This window comes from Elaeis guineensis, chromosome 1 (genome assembly GCF_000442705.2).
Source record: "Elaeis guineensis isolate ETL-2024a chromosome 1, EG11, whole genome shotgun sequence".
Lineage (NCBI taxonomy): Eukaryota > Viridiplantae > Streptophyta > Magnoliopsida > Arecales > Arecaceae > Elaeis > Elaeis guineensis.
In genome coordinates, this window is record NC_025993.2 from 160,023,344 (window position 1) to 160,046,889 (window position 23,546).

At 36.9% G+C, this 23,546-nt stretch overlaps 3 protein-coding genes across 5 annotated transcripts; 2 read left to right on the forward strand and 1 right to left on the reverse strand.

Moving 5' to 3' along the window:
* Nucleotides 1–652: 652 nt before the first annotated feature.
* Nucleotides 653–1,426, forward strand: LOC105039346 (auxin-induced protein 6B-like). The gene has a single exon (XM_010915481.2). The coding sequence runs from the start codon at nucleotides 684–686 to the stop codon at nucleotides 1,128–1,130; it is 447 nt and encodes a 148-aa protein (XP_010913783.1). The 5' UTR covers nucleotides 653–683; the 3' UTR covers nucleotides 1,131–1,426.
* A 4,027-nt stretch (nucleotides 1,427–5,453) lies between these two features.
* LOC109505473 (uncharacterized) lies at nucleotides 5,454–8,397 on the forward strand. The gene is made up of 4 exons (XM_073245939.1): nucleotides 5,454–5,642; nucleotides 6,486–6,717; nucleotides 7,523–7,804; nucleotides 7,932–8,397. The coding sequence occupies exons 1-4, from the start codon at nucleotides 5,535–5,537 to the stop codon at nucleotides 7,940–7,942; spliced, it is 633 nt and encodes a 210-aa protein (XP_073102040.1). The 5' UTR covers nucleotides 5,454–5,534; the 3' UTR covers nucleotides 7,943–8,397.
* Nucleotides 8,398–8,418: 21 nt separating this feature from the next.
* LOC105039347 (ethanolamine-phosphate cytidylyltransferase) lies at nucleotides 8,419–20,105 on the reverse strand. 3 transcript variants are annotated; one of them, XM_010915482.4, is made up of 10 exons: nucleotides 19,949–20,105; nucleotides 19,090–19,500; nucleotides 17,990–18,225; nucleotides 17,492–17,637; nucleotides 12,547–12,618; nucleotides 10,493–10,560; nucleotides 10,206–10,323; nucleotides 9,384–9,443; nucleotides 9,157–9,279; nucleotides 8,419–8,913 (listed from the first exon to the last, which is right to left on the reverse strand). In XM_010915482.4, exons 2-10 carry the CDS (start codon nucleotides 19,467–19,469, stop codon nucleotides 8,842–8,844), a joined length of 1,275 nt encoding a protein of 424 aa, XP_010913784.1. In that variant the 5' UTR covers nucleotides 19,470–19,500; nucleotides 19,949–20,105; the 3' UTR covers nucleotides 8,419–8,841. The 3 variants fall into 3 exon arrangements, with proteins under 3 accessions (XP_010913784.1, XP_010913785.1, XP_019703538.1); XM_010915483.4 differs by having other exon boundaries at nucleotides 19,835–19,957; XM_019847979.3 differs by lacking the exon at nucleotides 19,949–20,105 and adding an exon at nucleotides 19,590–19,767.
* Nucleotides 20,106–23,546: the final 3,441 nt, after the last annotated feature.

Below are 23,546 nucleotides of genomic sequence, written 5' to 3' on the forward strand. Positions count from 1 at the left end.
CCAAATTTAAAAACAAATTGATGTACAATATATAGGTGCTTCACATGCAACTCTGGTCCGTATCGCCTGCCACGTTCTCCCGAGCACTCACACCCTATAAAAAGAAGTCAGAGGAAGAAAAAATATTGGTGTTTATTATATTATTGAGCAGAAACAGGGATTCCATGCAACTTGATTGTTTTGGCAATTGAGACGGTATTATTATATGTAGAACATATTGTACAAGAATCACATGTTAGGACAGTACGTAGAGAGGGTAATCACAATGCATGCTGCACGAAATAGGAAGACTGTGCAAAATCCTGCGCTTTGATTGGAATCAAATAATATCATGCATTGTGAGAAAAGGAGAGCTCGGAGCTTGTTGGTTCATGACCCTTATTATGGACATATAAGACACCAGTTTTCGATGCCTCTTTCCCATAAAAGTCGGAGAAATCAATGAGACCCAAAATTACTACAGTCATAGTTCTATGCATATGAGTATTTTAAAGAAGAAACCCTTGATCAGTTTTATTCTTGAGGCAATGATTTCAGAAACCAGGTAGATCACTGATATAGAATAAACAAAAAGGGTTACCAAGCAAAGGATCAGAAATCCTTTAAATTCTAAAGCACCAACCACCATCGCATCCCAAACCATCACCGCGCGCCGACACAAAAAGCCACCACACAAGTTCTCCATGGATTCCAAAAAGCTCAACAAGATCACAGAAATAGTTAGGTTGCAACGGATGCTAAAGAAGTGGAAGAAGCTTGCAGTTGCACCAAAGAGCAACAGCAAGAGCATCAAGTTCCTCAAGAGGACCCTCTCCTTTTCCGACACTTCATCAGCACTCTCTGGAGATCATGTCCCCAAGGGGTATCTTGCTGTATGTGTTGGAGAGGAAATGCAGAGGTTTGTGATCCCTACTCAGTATTTGAGTCACAGGGCCTTCGCAGTTCTGCTCAGAGAAGCAGAAGAGGAGTTCGGGTTCCAGCAGGAAGGTGTGCTGAGGATCCCCTGTGAGGTTTCTGTGTTTGAGAGCATACTAAAGGTGGTGGAGAAAAAAAAGGGAGGGTTTTGCTATTGTTCTTCTGAGGCTGAAGTTGCTCAGGCCCATCACCCACCAAAACCTATATGCAGATGAGTAGATGAATGCTGGCGTGGGATGAGTGATGACTTCTCCCCACAAAAGTAACATTTTTCATATTTTTTGTCCTTTCTTATTTTTGTGAAGAGTAAATGTATGGGTGGTCTTTTGTGGAACAATGGGAACTTCTGTACTAGTTTTAGGAGGGGTAGACAGTCTGCAAACTTTAGGACTCTACAAAGTTCCTCCATGTTTATGTTTTTAAATCCAGTGATTACTTTTTCAACATGTCCACTGCAATAGGAGTTAAGTAGCTAATGTCTTTAAGGTTCATATCATAATCTTGATGTGAAGTTGGGAGGTTCCTGACGAGTAGTGGATATAAATGGAATTATGCTCTCGTATATCCAATAGGATCACATCGTAGATATAGATGATGACATGTTTTTACCAGAAAGTTCCTGTTCAAAGGATTGTTCCATGTTCTACAATTCCTGAGACCATCAGACAGGAAGCTACGTTTGGCATTGTACAATTGTAGATCATAGAGAGCAGGTGATCCAGCAGAATAAAGCTGAAATGAACACAGTCCGGGTTGGTGAATAGCTATTATGATTTATGTAATAATAAACAGTACTTAAACGAGCAAAATAGCATGGATGTCCTCTAGTGTTTAACCTGTTGAAGTGTTATCTGTGTGGTTTCAGAATGAAAATACCACCACCTAAATGAGAAATGACACTGATTCAAGATGGCTATTTGAAATAAGTTTAGCTTCATGTCATTATGATTTACCGTGATCATCCAATCATCAGGCCAATTCCCAATGAGTCATTAGATATTGGTAGCCCAGGGATGGGTTACAATAAACCAAGGCATGCATTTAGCTAGGTGACAGGCAACAAAAAATATTTATTTATTTGGGAGAAGGGGTGGGAGATGCATCCCCCCAGGTCTGAATATTTCGGTAAAACACTCAGGTTCAAATGTTTAAGATGGTAAGGCTAAAGACTCGCTAGATATTACCCACCATATCTATTTCCATATCCAATTTGAATCAAATTCCGATAGAAACGCTTGTACCAGATCGGATACATACATGCTCATGAGTTTTGCAAGGAAAATAAATTAAAAAAAAACTTATTTTCATGATAAAATATAGTCATTTGATAAATTATGGGATATTTCATATTTTGATAATCAATCCTTTTCAAAAATCGAATTCATATAAAATGAAAAAAAAATGAATAACTTCATTTTATTCTCAATGATATTTTCAAAAAATAAATTGTGTAAAATATTTAAAATATTAATAACTTCAGCATGCTGGTATAATTTGTACATAATTTTTTTTTTCTTATAAGCTCTTAAAAAATAGATAGGTCATAATTTTTTTTATTTATGCTGCAATTAAAAAATAATAATGCTCTTTAACATACAATATTGTCACTATTATTGTAACATATATTTTTATTTGAATAATTTTTAATTTAAAATATATTGTAAATTAAAATTTGATCAAATAAGTGATCTAGACCTTGGGCCACATCAACCTTCGGGTATGTTTAATAACTATGCCTCGGACTATTATTTGCTTATTACACATCACGTGGGTCTTTGTTCTAATACTTTATGACCATATCATTTATGTTAATTTTTGTTATCCAATTTATGTTCCAAATAATATTTGATTTATATTCATATTGGGATAGAGAAAATATGAATATTATTAACATAAAAATATTTAATATCTGATTTATTTCTATATTTGTTTAGAACAATATGAATATCAATCTTGGTATTCCTTTAATTTCTATATCTCTATTCATATTCGCTAAAAAAATATGGATAGCATTATCCTATCCGTTTTCAATCTTATGAGGTACACCATTTTCTAAATGGATATGAATACGGATATTTTTTAAATTTATATGATTAATCTTCAAAACTTATAAAACCATGTTAGTGTTGCAGGAGCAGATACTCTTGTGTGCCGAGAGCTTAAGGGCCTTTCTGTCCAGTGACAAAATAATATCTCATTCTTTTAAAAAGAAAAGTTATATCGGCTTGTAGGTAGTAAAACTTAGCCATATGTTTAAAAACCCTCGTTCTCTTAATCCTATTTCTAAAAAATTTATTATTGAACAACTTTGAATGTTTCCTAATATAATTACATAAAAATTAATTATATGATATTGATGTGGATGCTATTTTTTTATTATATTAATGTGCATATCAAATGATATAAGCAGAATCCTAACATGTTTTTCTGCACGCTTTTTCAAGGCGGAGCATCACTCTTCCCGACACGTTTTGGCATTTTCTACTACCATATCATTCAACCAGTACTAAAATCTGTACAGGATGATTAAAAAAGAGAGCCTCTTCTGGTCTTTTACAAGTTTACCAATAGATAAATTGTCCTAAGGTCTGGCAATGTTTATGCATGCTGTGATGTCTACACGTGTCGTATTGGGTCCATTGAGCTACCGGCTCCTCCTAGTCCCTAACGTAATTTTCCAGAGTTTTGCATAGAAATTTCAATGCATGTATAGTTGGTGGGCGATAGCTACTTAGCCATGAAAACACCGTAGAGATTTCCCTGCAAACTCCTAATCATTGTCAAGGCCAAAGATCATCCTGATTTGTGAGAACGATAACAAATCCACTTACTGAAGTGTGTCCCCATAGAGGCTCCCTGACGGTTAAGTTAGTCTGAAATCAAGAACAGAGAAAAGAAGAGATGAATAATATGACGAGCACTCTAAGATACTTGAGAGACTTATTTGAGAGTTTTTCTCTTTCTTTTTCTTATAGGCAATGGGTCAATAGCTATTTTTGAAGAGAATGGCCAGACCCATAGCTAGTTTTGAAGAGAATGACCACTGGCCATTCCATAATCGTATACGAGGGTCAATGCATAGTACTTATTTTATTATTTTCATGATGATATAATGATCCTAATGATCTTCTGCCTCTTTTATGAGATTTTGAGAATTCTTTGGATGCAATGTCCTTGGAGATCTCGAGATACTATATTTTTAATACTAGATCAAAGGCATTCTAACCACACGAGCCATGTCAATCCTTATAATAGCTGGTTCCATCGTCATCTAAGATCAATCATGTATCACAAAAATATTTTTGCACGCTGTAGGTATAATATGGTAAAAGTAGATTTGATTCTAGCTAAAGGTAGCCCATCGAAAATTCTTAAAGCATATTACTTTGAGTGGCACATGAGCAACTAGAGATGGTAATCAGGTGGGGTTGGATCAGGTGCAAGCTGTATCAAAAAATCTTTTTAAACCAAATCCATCATGTTTATTAAATAAATTTAAAATTTGAGATCTAATTATGATCTACTATTAAGGTAATTCGATCCAACACATATAACTTGTTTATTAAACAAATCAAATAAAATAAAACAGCTAAACAGGTTAAATGGATTTTTTTAATGGATTATATATATTTAAACAGATTAAAGGGGTTAAATTAAATAAGATAGAAATAGGTTAAATATATTTTAAACCAATTATATAGGTCTTCAATGGGTTAAATGAATCGGATTATGATCCAATCCAATTATTAAATGGGTTAAAATGGGTTAAACGGATCAAAAATTTGAATTCGAATTTAACCTATTCAATAAATAGATCTAGATGCATGAGTTCATCCATTTATGTCAAATTCAAAGATGCTTATAGTGAGTCATCCATGGATCGGATCGATAAACCAGATGGGCAAGTCGGATCAAAAATTGCAGCCTCTACATGAATCTGTGATTTTTGATAAGCCTTTGCCTAAAAACTTTCATTGGAGAGAGATAGAGAGAGAGAGAACCCACCACAATGTCTGCTATAAATTTCATTAGAAACTCAAGATCCATCGTTGTGGGACGAGGCGCAGCTTAGACGCTAGCTGGACACTGAACCATTGATTACATAGAGATACGGAGTCAAACCCACGCATTAGCTCGGAGATTAATTTGGTTTATACTATACTAAGAGAACCATTAAAAAGAAAGAAAATTTACAATCAATATCATTGCAAATGTCAAAGATAAAAATCATATTAGATCATGTCCATTCTTCTACTCAATAATAGATGGTAGCCGTCAAGTGATGTAAACCTGCCATGACTAGGTCTAGGATACTGCAAATTCTCATCATGTCGGGGCTGACGGAATGACGGTCCCGATTGAAAAGATCCAAGTCAAGCTTATCTCCGAGGACTCAGCAACGGCCCCGATCCAATGATTCACTCCAAACGTATCCAAAATTTTTTATACAGGCCCGATCGGAGGACCCGGCCCGCCAAATATACTTAAATCAATCCCGGGTCGACCGTTGACATTCACATCACGGCTAAGGACTTGGGGATTGAGGTTGGGGTTTGTGGTTTTGGTTTTATGTAGTTTATAGGAATAAGATTGGAGCCTTTTTCTGGGATCCTTTCGACATGGCCAAATTCTTGTGGGCAAAGGTGAAGAGGAAGGACCTGGAGGTGGGGCACACCGACTTGGACGACTACTTGTTCGCTTCTCAGTCTAAGAAGATCAAAACGCTGGTGAGAGCCTGCGGACTCTAGAATTTTCCAATCTAGAAGTGATGTCTTTGTTCCTTTTTCTGGTTCCATGAAGTACGTTAGTTCTTGATGGCACAATTTTGATCATATTTTCCTTTTTTCTGGTTTTTAGAAGGAAATAATTAACAGATGTAAGACGCTAGTTTTGGCATTGAAACGTTTAGTAGCCGTGTGCTCAAGCGTTGTTGGAAGTTTGGTGTCAGGGAATGGAACGTTACCCGAGTTTCACCCAACTCCAACAAGGTTTCAAGTAGTAAGGAGGTTGAGACCATAAACAAAGTTGAATCAAACAAAGCTGTCTTCAACAAATCCCCAATTAATATTTGCTGTACTGGGCAGCATTATACCATACCGAGCATACTATACCAATCTAGTGCATAATCTCATACCGTATCGACACTCCATACACCTTGTTGTTTTGAACCATATTATATGCCGATATTATAATAGAATGATACTAATATGAGATCCAATGACAAGACGGCGAACCTTATCTCCAACAGCAATAAATAGCATCATGAATTTGTTATCCATGGTTGATTCTCAAGCAAGCTTTCCATAATTCTTGAATAAGTTCACTCTATGTCGACATGATTCACTCCAAGTTCTAGTGAGAAAAATATTGAACGAGGAATGGACCAGTGTCTTTAACAAATCAGGACCTCTAAGTAACCTATAACAAACGCCACAAGCTGCCATCAAGTAATTTCTAGTTTCGTGCTTCCACAACTGCAAATGATCATGTTTGCATGCAATGTGTAGTAGTGTAACATACTTACCGTTTTCATTATTTTAAATGATGCTGAGTTGCCACTGGTTGTGAAGGAAGAAGAGTCCATAATTCCACTGGAATTTGAACAGCAGCTGCCAAAAGAGCACATATACAGTTGCGTGCAGGAAACGAGAGCTGTGATGGCCGAAAATATTCCTGATTTTGGATTGAAGGAAAACAGCAAATTCTCTTTTCATGAGCCATTGGATGCACTGGTGGTTCAGTCTCCACGTTCTTCTGATGTTTCTTTCAGACTGCACCCATATTTGATTTCTGATACTAAAAGTAAGATCATATTAAACCCTCTTTGATTTTTCCAACAAATGATTGCCAGGGCCGGCCCTGGGGCAGGTCAAACTGGACGACCGCCCCAGGCCCTAGGTCTAGACCTTGTATTGATGTTCCAATAGGGTGCAAAGATGGCTTTCTACAATATTATAATAAGAAAAATAATGAAATAGGTTAATGATGGGTTTTATACACTGTTTAACGAATATATCTATAGAAAATTATTGCACGTAGATTAATTTTTTAATGATAATTAATATTTAAAGTATGTTAATTTTTAACAGAGAAGATTTTATTTTTTCATTTAGTCCTAGGTCTAAAAAATGTCAGGACCGGCTCTGATGATTGCTTGAATTTTCTAGCAAACCAGCCAAATTTTGTTTGTGTTCGCAATTGTTTCTTCTCATATGTTCAAAGCGATTATCATCTTAGTCACCTCATAGATAACCTCTGCATTAATTGTATGAGCTTATGAGCACCTTCAGATGGTTTATGAAACCTTCAACATTAATTGCATTAATTCAGTTGGTGCTGCATTTGTAATTAACATCTAAGTGCTGATCTCCACATGGGAGTTCTAGAACTAGTTTTTCATGTCGTGTTGTGTCGCACCATTATTTTTTTATCTTCTATTTGAAATTGTGGAGAAAAATTTTGCCTTTTTTGTTTACCAAAAAAAAAAAGAGAGAGAAAAAACCCCTTCTTGCCGCTTAAAAACTACTGCAAGAAGTTTAGCCTACCACACCGGGATTGCAACTCAATTTTTCATTTGATGCGGCATGTTACCGAATCCTTCTTCAAGGTCAATACTTCTTGCCAAGTGATCCCAACTTGATGATAATGGAGGAGGTTCCCATGGACAACAAACCAGTTCCAGTGAAGAACCACTTCGATGTAGTTCCCTCATTGCCATCGCAGGCCTTAACCGCTCATGTGATAGAGGATATTATGTCAAGAAGCAATCTGTTAGAGCCAATGGAAGCTGAAGAAGAACAAGATGATTCAATGGAACTCGAAGAGGACAGAGAGCAACAATACCATGTGACAGCACAGCTCTACGCATCAAATTCTGTGTTGTGGTCAGGTAACAAGAAACAGGGTTCCTTGCCTCTCCGGTCTTTATCCTGTTTGGAGAGGGGTTTACTGCATCAGAAAAGTTGCTGGTGTTGGTCTCTGTTTTTTACAATCATTATTTTGTAATGTGATGACAGGCTTTTTCTGAGGAGGACCTCTTAGCAGCTGAGAAGATGAGCACTTCCAACGTCTGAAACTGCTCTCTCCTTGCCTAGCCTGCAGGATAGAACCTCGTCTCTTTTCTAACATAAAGATTATGTTTTAAATATTTCCTACTGCGATTAGATCAGAATTCTACCGGTCAAAGAAGTGCCGTAAACCACTGCAGCCATACACTTGATGCTAGTGACGAGATGATTCAGTCATGCCATGGAAATATAAGCAGAAGGTTTGCCATTTAACTCCATTGGCAAGAAGAGCGACAATTCTTGTAGTCTAATTATTTATTTTAGTTTGTAGCATTTGTGAAGAGTATTGCATTAAAGATCATGTTACATTGGGATATGGAGTGATCATTATATTGCTGTAACTTAGTTGTTGAGTTTGTGTATCAGGATGGTTATGTTAGTTTAATTTGTTGTCATTGCCAGTCTTTTAAAGATACAGCACAGGTTAGACTAGAGCTGAGCTTCATAATTTGGTCTCGTATGACTCATTTTAATCAAATTTCAAACCATATTGTGGTGCTATACTTGTTTTGCCTACTGATACAACACAAATCTAGATAAAAAAAAAAAAGAGACCCTTTCATCAACCAAATAATATGAGAAATTTTAGCTTGCTCCTTTTCTCTAATGTAGGCATTGGGGAACACCACCGCAGTATGAGTATCATCTGCTTTCCCGACTGCACTGAACTCTGTTTTTCCTTCTCCCTGTATGGAGTAGGACACTGTCATATAAATTGAAATGGGGAAGAGCAAGTCTGCACGTCTACTTTCCATGGCCGAAAAGTCATGAAATGTGCGTGGTTAATCCCTGATCTCCCATTTGATATGTGAATCTCGTTCTTAGCCATTAGATACCAAAAAATAAATAACATGTAGGATCAATCTTCGGACACAAATTTCTTCTCTGCATAATATCTGTTCTCACTTTTGCTCTTTTTGGCATTCCGTTTCTGCAACAATTAGCCAGAATGTTTGAAGATATAGCTGTTAGTTCACTGAAGACATTTTTTTTTTTGGAAAAAAAAAAAAAAACAAAGCAGCAAAGGAGTAAGACTGATTAAAGACAAGAATCATATCTGCATGTCTTTAGTCAACATCAGTAGAAGAAAAACCATTATCCTTGTCATACACCAAAAACAAATGATATAACAAGAAACTCAATTCTGAAAAAATGCAATAGACATGGTGAATACCTTGTAAGCTTCATGATTATCAATTATTCTCCTAGCTACCGATGTTGAAGTGATATTTTTAGGGCTTGCAATTGTCTTGAAAATTCCCATGCTCTTCGGTGTAGCATATGGGTCAACCTCATTCTATCACAGGCAAGATCCTTAAAATTAATTCCAAATTGCAGGAAGACAATGAAAATAAAACGACCTATTTCAAAGAACAAGCTACCCATGTTTTAGGAACTTACATTACAACTTCCCTCAGCTACCGTCCCATGAACAACCAATGATATATTGAATGTAGTAATCTGCTCAAGTTCAGCAAAAAAGAAGAAGAAGAAGAAGAAGAAGAAGAAGAAGAAGAGAGAGAGAGAGAGAGAGAGAGAAAGAAGGGTCAGATTTGAATCTAATAATTGTAGCAAAGATATCATGGCATGAAAAAAAAAATCTATCACTTTAGTGAATGAACAGCAGACCAAGCACATCCAGGGTTTTACTCTTTCTCACATGGAAGGTCTATGTTTTACTGTTTCTTTTGCAGATTTCCCAAGCATGGAAATATGACTCTAATGATAAATAAGACTGCAATATCCATATTGACTGTCAAACTTGTATGAAATCATAAAGTGAAGCACATACCTTATGGTAGGTACATGGACAGATTAGTGCATAGTAATTAGTTTCAGAGCAGTCCAAGGCCCAAACTTCATGCATGCAAATTTTTCAGATATAACAGACAAGTAACTACTAGAAAAGTTTCACATGAAATTATTGTTTTCAGTCTAATTGAAAAGCCATTCAACCATGCACCACCCACAAGCCAGCGCTTCTAATAAAGGATAAATGGTCTACAATCTGATCTACTGCTCTATTTCACTTGAAAGATTTTAACTGGACAGATTTAACAAACTCTATCTATTTCTGACATGATACCAAATTGTTCAAAAAATAAACAATTCAAATCACGTTTAGAAAGCTTAATTCATGGATGTGAAAAATTAAGCCAATTTTTAGGTTGCTAAGGCAGAAGAAGCTGTCTAATCCAGATAAATGTTTTGTGGTGCACGCACCATATCTCTGGTAACTTCCCAAGGAGCACCAATGATGACTTCATCAACATATCGGCATGCAAGTACACTGAGGCTACGTTCATGGAGGTGCATTACAGGATGACATCCTCTCCTTTCACTGCATTAAATGCTTGTTAAAAACTATTAAAAACCATATTTTAGAAAAAAAATTGCAGAATATGAATTAAAACTTATAAATCTCAATAATATCATATTGCTTTCATTACTTTCATGGAACTTTTCTTTTATTTTTTACAAACTCGAATCCAACTAGTTATGAGAAATACCTCACGGTTTGGTCACCATGGACACCTACAAGTAGAAAATCTCCAAGTTGTCTAGCACATCTTAGGATCTGCATATAGCAGCAAAACTCCAACTTAATCATAAAGCTGATTTCTCTAAAAAAAAAAAAAAAAACATCAAAAATTAAAAGTAGACAAAGAGAAATGGTGTCAGAAACAACTCTTGAGAGAAAGAATAAATGATATCTACAAAAACAAAAGAGAAATATTATGCCTTGAGGCAATGATCTCATGACAGTCTTCTAGACCTATGTCTATTCTTTTGTTTACTTTTCAGTAGTACGCTCAAGGTTTAGTGCTGGCCAGATAGGAGAGGGTAGAACTCTTTTGGCAACAGGCAACAAAACAAACTAGGAAATATGGGCCCATCTGCTCGATCCACCTGTAATCCAGCAGAAAATACATCACATGCATCCATAAAGGCACTCAAACACACAACATCCAGCCAACCAGAAAACCATCTGGGATATGCACCGATGGTGAGCTGTCTGTGAAAAGATACCATTTGCTAGTTGATAGCCTGAGCTTTGTCCTTTAGTTTCTGATACGTTGGGTGCCTTGTGTTTAGAGGACATGCTACCAAAAGGGCCTCTGTTCTCAAGTCCTCGGCTCTAAGGGCTAAGGCCAATTGCATTTTGGGCCTCTGTTCTCAAGTCCTCGGCTCTAAGGGCTAAGGCCAATTGCAATGACTGGACCGTTTTGAGGTGTACATACATACATACATACATACATACATACATATAGATAGATAGATATATACTTTTCCCGTCCCAGAGCTTCTGGGATTATGCCTTTGTTTTTGAAGCTCTCAAGATCTTGTGAGATCAAAAAGTTTTTATAATTTGGGACAAGTTTTTAAGTCTTGGAGGGATGGGGAGCATCCCAGCCATCCCATCCCATCCCATTTTTGTGAGAAATGGGACAGGACTCGGAAACCCATCCATGTAGGGAGAGAAGAAGAAAAAGGAAAGAAAAAAACGAAGGAAAGATGAAGAAAAAGAAAAAGTGAAAGGAAAGACGAAGAAAAAAAGGAAAGAAAGAAAAGAAGAGAGAAAAAAAGGAATGAAAAAAGTAAAAAAGAAAATAAAGAATGAAAAGACAGAAAGAAAAAAAGGAAAGGAGAAGAGGAGCAATGGAGGGTACCTATGGGACTCTCAACGCAAACTGCCACTAGAACAAGGTGGGAGAGCGGGGCATCTCTTTTCATGGAGAAACCGGGATACCCCCATCCCAAGAGACTTAAAACTTTTAGGATTTTCTCCTCTTTGTACTTTCTCCATTATTAGTGAAGCTTTCTCTAATTGTCTCCATCTTTGGACATAGGGCGTATGACAAACCCAAGTAAATCTCTTGTTCTTGTATCTTTGTTTGCTTTGCTATCCATAGATCTATTGTCCTTAAACTATAATTTCATTATGCTAGAAACCTTGAATGTCCATGATCACTTAGTTTTTACTATATGGCATAATCATATCTGAATAACACTAGAGTCCGTCTAACTGCTAAACCCCACATTACATCATGACAGCCTAGCAAACTCTTAATCACCACCATAACTCCTATGATGCCAAGCTTTTCTTGGTATGAACCAATGCTACTATGTTAGTTTAGGATTATGAACCCCCTATAGAAGTTCCTTCACGCCATTTGTTATATTGTTTATATAACTATAAATGTTAAGACTCCTAACTCTTCCCCTCCTCCAGCCCCCCCTGCTCCACCCCCCCCCCCCCCTTCACACAAAAAAATAAAATAAAAAAAAAAATCCCAAAGGGACCTGAGCACATTGGAATAAATGAGAAGTTGCATATGAATACGATGCCAAAATCAATGCACATGCTCAAATCTCTTAATATATAGAATATTTCAAAGATGAAATCATTGTAAAAGAGAACAATAACCCAAACATATCACTAGTATTTGAGGATGCAAAACCTAGGAAGATGAAAAAGAAAGGGTCAAGGAAAAAACCTGAAGACCATAAAATTCATGAAGGTAATATCTGCGGCTAAAGTAAGACTTTCATAAGGATGTACCTCAACATGACCAGCGTGGAAAAGATCAAAAGCACCATCTATATACACCACACGAGCATCTGGTTCAGGTCCCTACATTAGAAACACAAAGCAATTACTTAATATAGGACAATGCATTAAGTATTCTATAATTCAAATAAATATATTACAAAACCATTTAACTTTAGGATGCTGAACCAGGTCTTATCACTGCCAGGTCCACCATCAAGAATACTTCTGATGGATCTGGATCAGGCCAGCTTGGATCTAATTAATTATCTTTTAAATGTAATTTCTATTGGTAGGCTTTTCTAAGTTGTAAAGGTCTCTAATGGAACCTATTTCAAATTCTCTATAACCAGGTTTGTTTCAAGCTGATTAATAGGTCCAAAAGTATTCTTAGACACTCGATCTACAGACCTGGTACATGTCAAAAGGTACATAATGAAAGATGCCAAAATAAACTCAGTCTGAACTCTGAAGTGATTTCTATGGCTATAAGGGAAGGCTTCAAGGTTAGAACTCAATCTGTTAGTTGTTGGGATAGGCACTTCGAGAAATCTAGAATATCATGACCCGGGGCGGCTGAAGGGCAAAGCCACCGAAGCCCTTGCCTTAGGGCCCCGCCCCCAGGAGGCCCCCCGCTCTCTCGCATCCCGGCATCGCGGTCCAGCCTCCGCCTCCGGTCATCCGGCATCCCGGTCCTGCCTCCACGCTCCATCAGTGACCGCATCCTGGCATCCCGATCCAGCCTCCGGCCGTCCGGCGTCCCGATCCCACCTCCACGCTCCATCAGTAACCGCATCGGCGCATCCCAGCGTCCCGATCCCGCCTCCGCCTCCATGTCTCTGCCTCCGGCGTCCCAGTCCCGCCTCCAAGTCCACGCTCCACCAGTCCCGGTCTCTCCGGCCCGGCAAGGCCTCCCTAGCCGACAAGGCGGCAAGGCAAGACCACCAGGAGGTGAGGAGGTCCAAGACCACCACGGCTCGTCGGCTCCACAGTCCACACGGACCACACCTTCATCGGTGAGTGGTCCACCCCCCCGACCTCCATCAGTAAGTTTCTTCATTTTTTTTTATTTTTCGGCACTCCCCCTCCGCCCCGCTCAGTGCGCCGGGCCGGCGGGCCGCCGGTCTGTCGGAAACGATTTCTTTTCGTTTCTCGAAAGCCAGAGCCCGGAAGAAGGCCCCTCCCTGGCCCCTGTCGGACCCTGCGGCCTGCGCAGCCCCCAAGTCCCCCCTTCCCGCTCGGTCCGAGAGTGAGAAGTCGCCTGTCGCCGATGGCCGATCGGCCGGTGACCGGTCACAGCCACAGAGCAGTGGAAGACAAAAGGACTGTGGCATCGATTTTTTTTTTTTAAAAAAAATCAGAAACACGTGGCAGATTACAAATGGGTGAAAATGTAGTGGGCAGGTAGCGTGGGACAGTGGGAGATAGCGTGGGAGAAAACGAAAAAAACAAAAAGGGCGGCGGGCGGCAGGCAGCTTTCAGATTAACAGCGGGTAATTAATCTGGTACAACGGTAAGTTTTTTCAATAACGGTTATTTTCTATCTTTTATAAAATTAACCTGAGTTGCTTCTTTTTTTTTATATTGTTATATTTTGATAATTGATAAAAATATTGTGGAATAGTATTGCAGTGGATGCTCCATATTTTACACAGCATTCAACAATCGGGTGCTATTATTCTCATTTGCAATCAGCATGAAACAATCGGGTACTATTATTCTAATCTTTATCTATTTTTTATTTAATTTAAAATTTATATTATATTATTATATATTATCTTTATTTTATTTAATATTTGATTCATTGAATTAAAAATTTTGATTGTTGATCTTGTATTGGCTATTTAAGAAATATAAAATAATTATAATAGTTATATCTTTTTGATAATTCATAATAAGAATTTAAATATGTCAACTTGAAAATATGAATCTGGTTATTCAAAGCTTCAAAAAAAAAGAAGAATTGAAAGTTTAATACAATCTCAAAAAGGAGCTCTCGATAAATTTTTTACAAGTAATAAAAATAATAAATTAAAAAATATTGATGAATGTTCTTTAAATGAATAAGTTAATAATCTTTTAGAATTAAATGATAATGAAATATTAGAACAAGAAAAAGTCAACGAAGAGATTCAAGATAATCTTCAAAGTCATAGTGAAGAGAATCAATCGGTTATTTAAATGATTGCATTCTTAAAAATATTTATGATCCAAGTCAATGGACAAATATTAATACAAATTTGAGAGATTTATTAGTAGAAAAAGGTCCAATTAGAATTGATGATATAGATTTTCCTAAAGATGAATTTTCAAGATATTTTTCTACTACACACTATATTCAAAAGTTGACAAACAGAGAGAAGCATGAAAGAAGATGGCTAGTTTATTCAAAAGACTTAAACAGAGTATTTTATTTTTGTTACAAATTATTTAATTCTGCTTCTAGTATAAGTAAACTAGCTAATGTTGGTAGTAGAGATTGGAGAAATCTTAGTGCTAAACTTAAGAGTCATGAGATGAGTAATGAGCATGTTATTAATATGTGTTCATGGATTGATTTAGAAATGAGACTATTGAAAAATAAAACAATTGATAAAAGTATTCAAGAACAAATAAATAAAGATGAAGAACATTGAAAAAAAGTCTTATTAAGAATTTTTGCTGTAGTAAAAACTCTTAGTAAAAATAATTTAGCTTTTCGTGGAAAAAATGAAAAGATCTATCAAAAAAATAATGAAAATTTTTTAAGTCTAATTGAAATGATTGCAGAATTCAATCCGGTAATGCAAGAACATATTCGACGTATTAAAGATGATAAAATTCATACCCATTACCTTGGACATAATATACAAAATGAATTGATAAATTTGTTAGCAAATGAAATTAAAAATAAAATTATTAAAAAAATTTTAGAAGCAAAATATTTTTCAATAAAACTTGATTGCACTCCAGATACAAGTCATAAAGAGCAAATGTCTTTTATATTGTGATGTGTAGATATTTCATCAAGTCCAATCAAAATTATGGAATATTTTTTTGAATTCTTAAAAGTAGATGACACAACTAGAAAAGGTCTTTTTGATGTCATTATGGATGAAATAAAATATAATGGACTTGATATTAATAATTTAAGAGGACAAGGATATGATAATGGATCTAATATGAAGGGCAAACAGCAAAGAGTGCAAAAAAAACTTTTAGATATAAATCCTAGATCCTTTTATACACCATGTGGTTGTCATAGTCTAAATTTAGTACTTTGTGATATGGCTAGTTCTTGTACTAAAGCTATATCATTTTTTGGAGTGGTACAACGTATCTATTCACTATTTTCTTCTTCTACTAAACGATGAAAAATTTTGCAAGATAATATTTCTGGTTTAACTCTTAAATCATTATCACAAACACGTTGGGAAAGTCGTATTGAAAGTATTAAAGCAATAAGATTTCAAGCTCCACAAATAAGAGATGCTTTATTGGAATTAGCAGAAGTTAGTGAAGATCCTAAAACTAAAACCGAAGCTAATTGCTTAGCAACATATGAGCTTGAAAATTTTGAGTTTTTATTGGGCATGACTATTTGGTATGATATATTATTTGCTGTTAACTCAGTTAGCAAAAGTTTACAATTAACAGATATGCATATTGATGTTGCTATAGAATAATTAAAAGGTCTTCTTTCTTTTTTTGAAAAATATAGAGAAGATAGATTTGCATCCGCTATAATTTCTTCTAAAGAAATTGGATCTGAAATGAAAATAGAACCTAAATTTCATGATAAGCGTATCATTCGCAGAAAGAAACAATTTGATGAGAATGTTGACAATGAAATAACAAAATCTCTTGAAGAATCATTTAGAATTGATTATTTCTTATATATAGTAGATCAAGCAATTTTTTCACTCCAAAATAGATTTGAACAATTTAAGATATATAAAAATATTTTTGGTTTTCTATTTAGTGGTAAAAAATTGAAGTCATTAGATAATAATAGTTTGAAAGAATATTATCTTAATCTTGAGTGTTCTTTAAAATATAATAACTACTCTGATATTGATGGTTTAGATTTATTTTCAGAGCTAAAAATTTTTAAAAAAATTATACAAGTAGAAGATAACAGTCCAATGGATATACTCAATCATATAAGACGACTCGACTCTTTTCCAAATGCATATATTGCTTTTAGAATAATGTTAACAATTCCAGTAAGTGTTGCTTCGGCAGAAAGAAGTTTTTCAAAATTAAAATTAATAAAATCTTACTTAAGGTCAGCAATGTCTCAAGAAAGATTAAATGAATTGGTTATATTATCAATTGAAAAAGAAATATTAAGAGAATTTGATTATAAAAATTAAATTAAAAATTTTGCATCTCAAAAAATTTAAAAAAAAATTTAATAAAAAATTATATAAATTTTAATTAAATAATTATATTTTAGTTTTTAGCTTTAGGCCTTCAAATATGTTGAGCCGCCCCTGATCATGACATCAAAGAAACATAACTGACGTGTGCAACTAGCATATTATTGATATTAAATCTCACTGCATCCTGAGGTCATTGCCAAGATGGAATGTATAAAACATTAAAGGCATTACTGTATCTGTTAGTTGTTCTGGTTCTTCAATATCTGGTTCATCAATTTCATTGAGAATGTAATCCATAACTAAGCAGAGGAGTATATGATTTATTAGGGTAAAGCTACACTATCTCTTGAGTATAAGATATGAATTATGTGCCCATTGATGGATGATAGTACAGCACCATGGCTAGGAGACACAGCCAACTCTATGGAGCTAAAAAAAAATACCATCAGAATGCTCATGTTGGTTGAGAATCAGTAAAGTGAAGTTATTTTTTCTTTTCTGGATGATTAGAGGATTCAGGCAATTATACAATCAATAGATGTCAGGGAATTTAACATATATTGTCTTTCTAAGAAAATTACAAGAAATCATACCTTCCCATTGGAAAACTGCATGATCCGACGAGATGTAGGCAGAAAATGAGATAGCTGTGTTCTAATTGAGCCACGAGGTTCAGACTGAGATGCCTTATTATGATTCTTATCCACTTCTCTACCTCTCAATGATGATAATATTCTGCCTAAAAAAGAATAACATGCAATAAGTTCTGGTACACTGGCAGAATAAGTTTGCAATACAGAAGGCTGAGAAATACTGTATATAAACTTTTTATGGAAATATAAACCACACAATTCTGTTTCTGCATAAACTTGTGAAAAAGAAAAACATAGCATGACATTAGCAACAAATTTGAAGTTCATCGTGAATCCCTTCTTGCCTTACTAGGACACTACTTAAAATGTATAGAAGAGTAAACATTAACAGCTTTATGAAACAGCTATTTACTTTAAACAAGTTTTCAAACAAATGTGAAGTATCACAATAAAATTGCCATATCTAAGTAGCACTGAGCAGGTGTTACAGTATCAGACCAACAATATCAGTGCTTGAGACACCTTCCGTGCGCTTGATTTGCTTATAACGCCCTGCCTTCTTAGCTGGTCCATAAGCATCAGTTCCATCAGGTAGTAAGCAAGGATCATCTCCATGTATAATGTAGTCAATGTTGTATTTATTGAAAAGGGTGTTCATGAATTCTTCAGTGATTGCATAAGGAGCATTTGCAATGACCTCATCCACCCACTTGAGCCCACTGACAAGGATCAACCTGGAAGTCATTTTAAACTCGATTAGAGCAGATATAGGACTTGCAAAGATAGATACCAAAATTTTAAGCTTATGAACTTCCAAAATACATGGGCATTTTCCTACTACAATCAACAAACTGAAGATTGATGTAATGGTATCACCCTTCCACTTGTCTAAATTTGTTTGGAAAACCAATGTATCACAAAATAAAATGCTGAACTTTAACAAAACTCTTAAATATCCCAAGGATAGAATCAAGAGATCTGGTGAAGCAACGGAGAATTTGAATCTTTGACCTCAACATTGTCTTAAGGGTTAAAGAGCTGCTTAAGATGTTAGATATGGTCATATTTCAACAAAAAAATAGACCAAACTTCTTTCTGGACAAGTTTTGCCATCATTATTTAGCAATAATTAAGTAATAGTAATTTCTGTTAGACATTTCCTACCATCAAGTCTTCTGACCTGATCCCACTATGAATACCTCAAAACATGTAGAACTAAGAAATATGTTAATCTAGCTTATGAACCTTCAAAAAAAGTTGTAAACCATTAGATTTCTGCATTGCGTAGGAAAATTTGATCAAAGACGTTGGACACAATAATAAACAATACTAATTTCAGTTAGACATTTCCTACAATCAAGTCTTCTGACCAGATCCCACTATGAATACCTCAAAACATTTAAACCAAGAAATATGTTAATCTAACTTATGAACCTTCAGAAAAAAGTTGTAAACAATTAGATTTCTGCATTGCTTAGGAAAATTTTGACCAAAGATGTTGGACACAATAATAAACAGACTTCAAAACCAAGTGAAATTTATAATGGCCGATCATTTTTGACCCAGAAAATAAAGGAGAAATAGCTCTACAAGCATACCTCTCTTCCATAGACAAAACAGGAGGACCCTTGTTGGCCACAATCTCTTCATCACTGACAACTCCAACCACCAATTCATCCCCCAAAGCCTTGGCCTGCCGCAATGCATTCGCATGGCCATAGTGCATGAGGTCGAAGCACCCGTCCATGTAGACCCTCACTGGCCTCTTCCTATCTTTCTTCTTGCAGAAGATGCCTAAATCCAGCCAGAAGTACGGGAAGTATGGAACTCCAATTCCACCGAAATAGCCGGTTGAGAGCCAGAGAATGGCAATGGTGATCATAATCCCGCCAAGCCCAACCAACTGGGGATAGCACGCCCCATTCCAGATCCAACGATTGGTGTCAAATTCCACAGAGCCGCCCATTGTTGGTAACATCCAATTCTGGTGTCAAGTACAAATCTTGAAACTGCACAAACCCAGTTTCAATTTTCAAAACAATTCTTACGAGCAGATTAACAAAATCTTGTAAGAAAAATGTACATATATGAAAAGTACCAACGAAATCAATCATTTTTTCGACATTCAAAAAGGAGTTCTCTTAAAAACCAAATATCGAGGAACAGAAAAACCTAATGCAGCTCATAAATTTTAAAGCGACGGATCCAAAGAGATTCCAATCATAGGAAAAACGTAATTCCATCACCAGCAGCTAGATCTAAAGATTCTAGACAGCAGATTAGAACATATCAACGTATAAATTAACTAGAAAATAAAAAGGAAAATTATCAGAGTCTGACAACCTGGAATTTCGACGCAAACAGCAGGAACCGATAGAATTAAGGAGAAAGAATCTCGTGGAAATATAAAGAGAGGCAAAATCGGCGAAAAAGACAGATGGGTGCGTCTTAACGTACCTTTTTGGAAGAGGAGCAAATTAAATCAAGATGAGAGCTTTTTGTCCCCCTCTCTTTCTCTTTCTCTCGCTTTCGATTTCGCAGAGAGGCGTGAGAGAGCCTGCGACGCCGTCGCTGTCGCCGCTCTGGGCCGCAGGAGGACAACGCGACGCTGGGCAGCCCCAACGGCCCACGTGAGTGGACCCCATAGACCTTTGGCGTCAGGTAGTAAACAGATCTGGACCGTTGGTGGAAGATCGGATGGCAAAACAGGAATAGGAGCTGGAGAGGATTCTTTCCGTTGAATGGTAGGTGGAAGGGAGTCAAAGGGAGCTCGGGATGCGGGGATTCCATAATTGCACGTGGCGAGTTGCAATAGGGTGAGTCCTAATAAATATCGGCGGGTATGGATCGGATATCGTAGCCGAAATGGCGAAAATACCACAACAGGACAGCGGTCAGAGGTTTCCGTTTCACCAGGTACACCGTCGAAAGATCGGTATCTGGTTCCGTTTCGGTTCCCATGGTCGTGCTAATGAAGCCCGAAACCATTCCCATGTCTCGCTCGTACCGATATCAGATATTGGTGCAGTTCAACAGTTTTGGGCCTTACAGCATAAAGATAGGAATTCAGAAAAGAAGTACCAACGCTCCATTACGTAACGTGCGCGACATGTAGTTCTGTGCCTAACCTACGGTTCCCATTTCCGTAGACCAAAAAATAAAAAACAACAGCAAGGACTATAATAACAACATCAGCCATAAATTTTCAAGGGACCAGCAACAGCAGGGAAACTGCGCAGCTCATAGTACCCGCAGGGGCCATCGAGCATGTATACCCGACATGACCATGGAGATCTGAGAGGTAATTATGCATCAACTATTTAAAACTTCTTATAATTTTATCATCATCCACATTTGAATCCTAATCTATTGAGCTTCTTGAACTTGGTTGAATCCCATATGAAATAATTAGTGAAAGGTAGAAAGAGATGCAGATGATCACTTGGCCGTCCAGTCTTATTATTTCCTCGACCGTGGAAAAATACTTGGTCTTTGCCAAGCAATTCTTCTAACAACCGGCAAGAGAGGCTGACCCAAACCCTGCCCCTGTGGGTCCTCTGCATTAGCGAGGAGGTATCATCTATTCATGCATTGGCACTAAGCCACAGAACAACTCTTTCACCAAAGAATATTCAGTAGACTCATTCTATCATACGCAAAATCTTTCACCATCCGACCTCCACTGAGTCCTGCTTCTCTCAAGAATTCTTCATTTCAATGGTGTGGATGGGCCGCCCTATAATCTACCAATATTTGTTTGGAATGAAGTAAACAACAATTATAAACAACAAAGTCCAAGGTTATTAACACAGCAATGGCAACATTCCGAGTTCAGAATGTTACGGGAATAAAGAAATGGTGCGTTGAGCTGCTGACACATGGCATATTAAGTTAAGCTGAGGCTGAGAAGTGGAAGAGAGAATTAGCCAGCATTCTTGTTTTGTTATTTTTGATTTGTTAATTCGGTTATTCCATACCTGTATTGGATTCCGTTATTCTTGTTCTGTTAATTCTATTAATCCATAACTGTATTGGAGGGAAACTAATAAATACTGTTGTATTAGATCATTTGTATTCTTCTTGAAAATTAATATAAGTTTAGAATCGTTTAGTTTTCATTCTTTCTTTTTTTGCATATCAGTGGGATCAGAGCAACTCGATTCTCGAAAATGGCAGAGGGAACTCACTCTCACGAGCTGGAGCGAAGGATGACTGCTATGATGTAGGAATTAGAAGCAAGGCAAGAACATTTGAGGAAGGAAGAAGAGGTTAGGAATCAGGGGGTGTTGGATGAGATCAAGGAACTCATCGTTGGGCTCAATTTGCAGAATATGGAGCGGTTCGCAGGGAAGGAGAAGGAAGTGGTGAACGAAGGAAGGGCCAGTAGTAGCGGAGTAGGAGGATCCAATCAAAATTGGAGTGCCAAACAGAATTGGGGGCCTTCGACGAAGCTAGAATTTCCTAAGTTCAATGGAGAGGAACTGGAAGGGTGGTTATTACGAGCAGAGTATTTCTTTGATGTGGCTAATGTGGTGGTAGAAGAAAAGATGAAGATAGCTGTTCTTCATTTGGAGGGTAGGGCCCTGCAATGGCACCAAAGATTTATAAAGATTAAAGGAAGTTTGGCTTATGGTGATTGGAATGCATTATCTGCAAGGTTCGGTAGTAAAGCTTATGAAGACCCACTAGCTGACTAGAGGAATCTAAAGCAAGAAGGCTCTTTGCGAGAGTATTTGGACGCCTTTGAGAGTTGTATCCAAAGGCGGACATTCGTGAAGATCAGGTGCTGAGTTTTTTTTATTCGGATTGATGGACGAGTTACAGATGCCTGTCCAGATGTTCAAACTAAGAACGCTCTCTGAGGCTTATTCATTGGCTAGGTTGCAGGAGATAACCATCGCTACAATACAGAATAAACCTAAGTCTGTTCATCGATCATCAGGTTATTCCTTCAGTTCTGGAGCCAAGCCTGCAAGTTCAAGCTTTTCAGTTGTCAAAACTACTGTACCCACAGTAGGATCGAAGGAACCAGTGGCTGTCTCTTCAGGTAATGTAATGTGGTGCCAAAACCTAATATCTTGCCTAATAAAATACCAAGAATTACAAATAAAGAGATGGATGAGAGGTGTGCCAAGGGCCTCTATTTTTGTGTGATGAGAAATTCACTCCTAATCACAAATGCAAAAAGAAACAAGCATATGTGATGCAATTGGCTGTAGATGAAGGTGAAGAGGAAGGTACATTTGAGGATACAGAAGAGGACCATGAAGATGCGCTAGACATGCACTTATCATTGAATGCAATGTGGGGAATTAGAGGAGCTCAAACTATGAAGCTTAAGGGTGAATGTCAAAGGAAGAAACTGCATATATTGATTGATACCGACAGTACACATAATTTCTTGAGTGCAAGAATAGCAAACAAATTAAAGTGTGAATTATCTCCAGCTCATGGGGTGTCAATAGAGGTTGCGAATGGCCAAAAGCTGAATTGTGAATCCATTTGCAAGCAATTTTCATGGGAAATGCAGGGATAGAAATTTAAAGCTGAGGTATTTGTTCTCTCTCTTGATGCTTATGATTTAATTTTAGGGGCTCAGTGGTTATCAACTTTAGGGGAGATTTTGTGGAATTTTCAAACCCTCAAGATGTCCTTTAAGAACAATGAAATAGTATGTGAATTGAAAGGAGAAACTTGGAACACTGGATTTAAGCAATTGAATAGCCTAAATATGGAGCTACAGCATCATGGAAGATTATTGAATGATGATAGTGGTGATCGTGATAGACTCTATTTTTCACAACTAGACCAGGGTCAACTTTATTTAACCACTAAAGAACAAGTGTGGGCTGAATTGGAAAAACTTTTGGGGGATTATGAATCAATATTCCAGGAGCCAAAGTCCTTGCCACCTAAAAGAATGAATGATCATCGCATTACCTTAAAGGAGGGAGCTCAGCCTGTCAATATCCGTCCTTACAAGTATGTGGGAGTACAGAAGGATGCTATTGAACAGTTAGTAGAGAAGATGAAGGTAGCTGGTGTAATTCAGGAT

Coding starts and splice junctions, on each gene's coding strand:
- LOC105039346 (XM_010915481.2), top strand. CDS start 684: ATGGATTCCAAAAAGCTCAACAAGATCACAGAAATAGTTAGGTTGCAA.
- LOC109505473 (XM_073245939.1), top strand. CDS start 5,535: ATGGCCAAATTCTTGTGGGCAAAGGTGAAGAGGAAGGACCTGGAGGTG. Junction 5,643..6,485: donor CTAAGAAGATCAAAACGCTG/GTGAGAGCCTGC, acceptor CTGGTTGTGAAG/GAAGAAGAGTCCATAATTCC. Junction 6,718..7,522: donor TTTGATTTCTGATACTAAAA/GTAAGATCATAT, acceptor TCCTTCTTCAAG/GTCAATACTTCTTGCCAAGT.
- LOC105039347 (XM_010915482.4), bottom strand. CDS start 19,469: ATGTTACCAACAATGGGCGGCTCTGTGGAATTTGACACCAATCGTTGG. Junction 12,619..17,491: donor TGCAGTTTTCCAATGGGAAG/GTATGATTTCTT, acceptor TTTCTAATGTAG/GGACCTGAACCAGATGCTCG. Junction 10,561..12,546: donor TCCACGCTGGTCATGTTGAG/GTACATCCTTAT, acceptor TGCTATATGCAG/ATCCTAAGATGTGCTAGACA.